Source organism: Acomys russatus, chromosome 19 (assembly GCF_903995435.1).
Source record: "Acomys russatus chromosome 19, mAcoRus1.1, whole genome shotgun sequence".
Classification (NCBI taxonomy): domain Eukaryota; kingdom Metazoa; phylum Chordata; class Mammalia; order Rodentia; family Muridae; genus Acomys; species Acomys russatus.
This window is the reverse complement of record NC_067155.1, coordinates 41,295,748-41,300,493: the sequence shown is the minus strand read 5'-3', so window position 1 is coordinate 41,300,493 and position 4,746 is coordinate 41,295,748. Positions and strand designations below refer to the sequence as shown.

The following is a 4,746-nucleotide window of genomic DNA, read 5'->3' as shown; positions in this document are numbered from 1 at the left end:
GTGGGGTGTGTGTGTGTGTGTGTGTGTGTGTGTGTGTGTGTGTGTGTGTGTACGTACGTACGTACACACCAAAAGTCAACCTTGGGTGACATCCCGCTTTTCTTCTGAGACAGCATATCTCATTGGCCTGAAGGTGTCTGATTTGGCTGGGATGGCTGCCCTGCAAGTCCCAGGGATGCACCTGCCTCTGCCTCTCCAGCGCTGGGACTTTCAAGCACACACCAACCTGCTGGCTTGCTTGTTAGTTACTTAGGTTTTTTTTTTTTTTTTTTTTATCCTTCAAGACGGTTTCTCTGTGTAGCCTTGGCTGTCCTGGATTCACTTTGTAGACAAGGTTGGCATCGAACGCACAGAGTGAGTGCTCTGATTAAAGATATGCACCACCGTGTCTTTGTTTTTTTGAGACAAATACACCTGCCTCCACCTACCAAGTACAGGGATTAAAAGTGTAGGTCACCACTACCACCCTGCTCTGGCTTTTTTTTTTTTAAAAGCTAGGTTTTGGAAATTGAAACATTTTATCAACTGAGCTATCTCCCCTCCCCTTGTTTGTTTGGTTACAGTTTTTAAATTACATTTATTTGTGGAGTGGGGGCATATGTCATGGTACATGTGTGTAAGTCAGAGGACAGCTTGTAGAGTCAGAGTCTCCTCTTACCATGTGGGACCCAGAGATCAAACTCAGGTCACCTGTGACGGAGACGAGCGCCTCTACTCACTGGGTACTCTTTTGATGTTTTTGTTTTGGAGTCTTATGCTATAACCGAGGCTGACCTGGAATCACTATGTAGCCCAGGCTGGCTTTAGCCTATCAAATGCTAGAAGCGTCATGTGCCACCTGCCATGGGTTCTCGGAACCATGCTTGGGCGTCTAGATGAGCAGGAAGCAAGTACCCTTAACTGTTGAGCCATCTCTCCAGTCCCCATCTAACTCCCCACCCCCTTCTTTTAAAATCAATCTTTAAAAAAAAAAAAAAAAAAGATTTATTTATTATTATGTATACAGTGCTCTGCCTGCATGTACACCTGCAGGCCAGAAGAGGGCATCAAATCCTAGTATAGATGCTTGTGAGCCACCATGGTTGCTGGGAATTGAACTCAGGACCTCTGAAAGAATAGCCAATACTCTTGAACCACTGAGCCATTTCTCCAGGTCCCCCCACCCCCACCTTTAATTTAAGTTTTATTCATTCTCTGTATATGAACACACAAAAATTATATTCAGTAATAGATAACCTGATGTTTTATTTTGTTTTATTATTGTCGGACTTGACGGCAGCATCCTTTACTCACCGAGCCATCTTACTTGCCCACTTATTTTAGTTTTAAGATATGTTTTAGGTGGACGCCAGTCTCAGAATTATCTTTTGATTGGCATGCTGGGAGCTGAGACCTTCTGATCTCCTCTGTATAGCATAGCTAAGAACCCTGTGCTTCCCAGTCAGGAGTGAGGGTGCAGGCCTGAAATTCCAGCACTCAGGAACTGGAGGTAGGCAGATCAGGAGTTCAAGACTATCCTCAGCAACATAGTAAGTCGGAAGCTAGCCTGGGCTCCATAAGACCCTATCTCACAGCTGGACGTGGTGGTGCACGCTTTTAATCCCAGCACTCAGGAGGCAGAGGCAAGTGGATCACTGTGAGTTAGAGGCCAGCCTGGCCTACAAAGTGAGTTCAGGACAACCAAGGCTGCGCAGAGAAACCCTGTCTTGAAAAACAAAACAAAACAAAAGAAGACCCCATTTCACAAAAGGATGGAAGGAAGGAAGGAAAAGCAAGAAAGCATTTGAAGGATAAAGGATAGTTAGATGTCACTCTGATCTATGGTACCTTGGCAGTGATCTGTTCTGAGAGCGGACAGGACAGCCTGTGGTAGGGCAGTAATCTGGGAGAGTTTGGCTTCTGTCTGCCTGATTGTATAACAGGAAGAGTAATACACAAGGTGTGCCTTGGATGTGGAATATACGTCATTTTACTTGGAAGTGAAACTTGAAGGTGGTGTTGAGTCATTTGACTTTATGACCCCTGGCCATAGCTTCAGTGTCTGTGGCCCTCCCCTGCCTGACTTGTTCCCAGAGTTCAGTCTCCACACTGTCCCTGGGACAGTTCATGTTCATAACACTATGAACTTGTAAGACTTTGGTCTTCACAATGTGTATTGCATACTGGGTCTGTATAAAGGTCCACAGGATCGGGTAAGGACACACAAACTTTTGGTAACCTTCCCAGCACGCAGATGCAACGATTGAGGGTCACCCAGGGTCTGTTTTCAACACAGCAAACAGAGATGAAGGCCCTGGGATACACAGATTGCGTTAGCCAATTGAGCTGGGCTCCTTTGGGGTGTGGCTGAGGGAGGTCCACATTCCAAGCATCGTAGAAGGTTCCGGCCCAGGTTTGTGGTCTGGTGAAGAAGGTGGCACGGTGGCTTTGCTTAAGAGTTCAGTGCCTTTTTGATTATTTATGAAACCACAGAATCACTTGGACAGGTCAGTGGCGGGGGGGCGGGGGGGCAGCGGGGGGGTTCCTTATATAATTCAATTTGAGGACTGGGAATGTCACTTAATGGAAGACAGTGTGCCTGTCATGGGTTTGTTCGCTGGTGTGTGTGTGTGTGTGTGTGTGTGTGTGTGTGTGAGAGAGAGAGAGAGAGAGAGAGAGAGAGAGAGATCTGCCATGGCATGTGTGTGAAAGTCAAGAGGACAACTTTGTGAAGTTGGGTCTCCATTATGTACCTCCAGGGGACTGAACTCAGGTCTTCAGACTTCATAGCAAGCACCTTTCCCCACTGACCCATCTCACTGGCCCCTAAAACAGTATTTTGGGGGACTGGGGATATCCCTCAGCACTGGAGCACTTGCCTACTGTGTGGGAGGTCCTGGGGTTCCATCCCCATTAAGTCTTGTCTGATTTTGGTCTTCAAATCTTATTTCTGTGATTGCATGGCCTAATGGTAGATGTGCTGGTCCCTATATTGGCATCTTTAAAAAATTTTTTTTTGCGGGGGGCCGGCTGGAGAGATGGCTCAGAGGTTAAGAAGCACTGACTGCCCTTCCAGAGGTCCTGAGTTCAATTCCCAGCAACTACATGGTGCCTCACAACCATATATAATGTGATCTAATGTGCACTGTATAAATAAATAAATTAATTAATTAAAATTTTTTTTGTAAAAATTGTTATTAGTGTGTATGTATGTGTGCATTTATAATGTGTGTATGTGAGTGTGTGCCATAGCACAGGTGTGGAGGTGAGAGGACAATTGCTTAGAGTCAGGTCTCTCCTTCCACCTACCCATGGATCCCAGGTATCGAACTCAAATTGCCAGGCTTCAACAAGCAAGTGCCTTTACTTACTGAGCCATGTTCCAGGCTGGGCCTGGAATTCATAATTCTCTGTTTCTCCAAAGATCCATCCATTGCTAGATTGATTTTTTTCCCCTCAAATAGTTGTTTTTGCTTTTTTGGTTTTGTTGTTTTGGTTTGGTTTTGGTTTTTTGAAACAGGGTTTCTCTGTGTAGCCTTGGCTGTCCTGGAATCACTTTGTAGGCCAAGCTGGCCTCGAACTCATAGCAATCCACCTGCCTCTCCCTCCCTGAGTGCTGGGATTACAGGCGCATGCCACCGCACCTGGCTTCCCCTGCAACAGTTTTAAAGCTATATTTTTATTTTTATGTGTATCAGTGTTTTGCCTGCATGTAGGTATGTGTGTGCCTGGTTCTGGTGGAGCCAGATGAGAGTGTCAGATCCCTTGAAAGTGGAGTTATAGATAGTTGTAAGCTACCACATGGGTGCTGGGAACTGAATCTGGTCCTCTGCCGGAGCAGTGCTGGGATTACAGGCATGCACCACCATGCCTCACTCCAATGCTGTGCTTTCTCATCCCTTGACCACTTTGCTTAAGAATTTTTGTGTAGCCAGAGGCAGGTGGATTTCTGTGTGTTTGAGGCCAGCCTGGTCTACAAAATGAGTTCCAGGATAGCCAGGGCTACACAGAGAAACCTCTGTCTCAAAAACAAAAAAACAATAATTTTTATGTGTGTTTGCATGGTGGTACTGAGGGGGTGAGATCAGGGAATCATATGTGCTAGTACATTCTCTACCTTTGAGCTATACCCTTAGCCTTGCTCAAGAGTTTAAAACCATCCACCTTATCTGTTGAGTACGTGTTTGTGTTTTTCTTTTTTCTTTTCTTTTCTTTTTTGGAGTATGTGTTTTTCTTCTGTGTTTACCATCTATAAAGTAGCCAGTAACAAAAGGAACCTAGCCAGGCATGCGGCTCATAGCTGTAATCCTCCTAGCCCTTGGCTGAGGTAGGAGCATTGCAAGTCTGAGGCTAGCCTGGGTACATAGCGAGACAGTGTCTCAGAAAAATGAAGTTAAACACTTTCTATCCCCTGGCCAATTTAGTTGGACCAGAGGGTGAGTTCGATGAGAGCAGAGAACTTCAAGTTATTTCTGTGAGGATAAGCCAGTGCCTGGACCAGCGCCAGGCATAAGATGATAAGAACTCAGTTGATAGTAACTAGATGAGAAAATTAATTAATGAACATGACTTCAATTCTCCCAAGAAGATTGCTGTGTGTTAGCTGAGCCCAGATGTCCAACTAAGTCCTACCTATATTTTATTGAAGATTGTTATTCTGAGGCATAGTAGCTATGAAATTTTATTTTTTATTTTTTTGTTTTTGTTTTTTCTATGACGGGGTTTCTCTGTGTAGTCTTGGCTGTCCTGGAACTTACTCTGTAGACC

At 45.1% G+C, this 4,746-nt stretch overlaps 1 protein-coding gene across 1 annotated transcript in view; it reads left to right on the top strand.

Annotated features, from left to right (window-relative positions):
- Positions 1-2,438: 2,438 nt before the first annotated feature.
- Positions 2,439-4,746, top strand: part of LOC127202626 (NADPH--cytochrome P450 reductase) — a 37,148-nt gene continuing 34,840 nt past the window's right edge. The window contains exon 1 of the mRNA XM_051161311.1: positions 2,439-2,486. Within this exon, the coding sequence (XP_051017268.1) occupies positions 2,461-2,486 (26 nt within the window). The 5' untranslated portion in view covers positions 2,439-2,460. The remainder of the gene's footprint in view (positions 2,487-4,746) is intronic.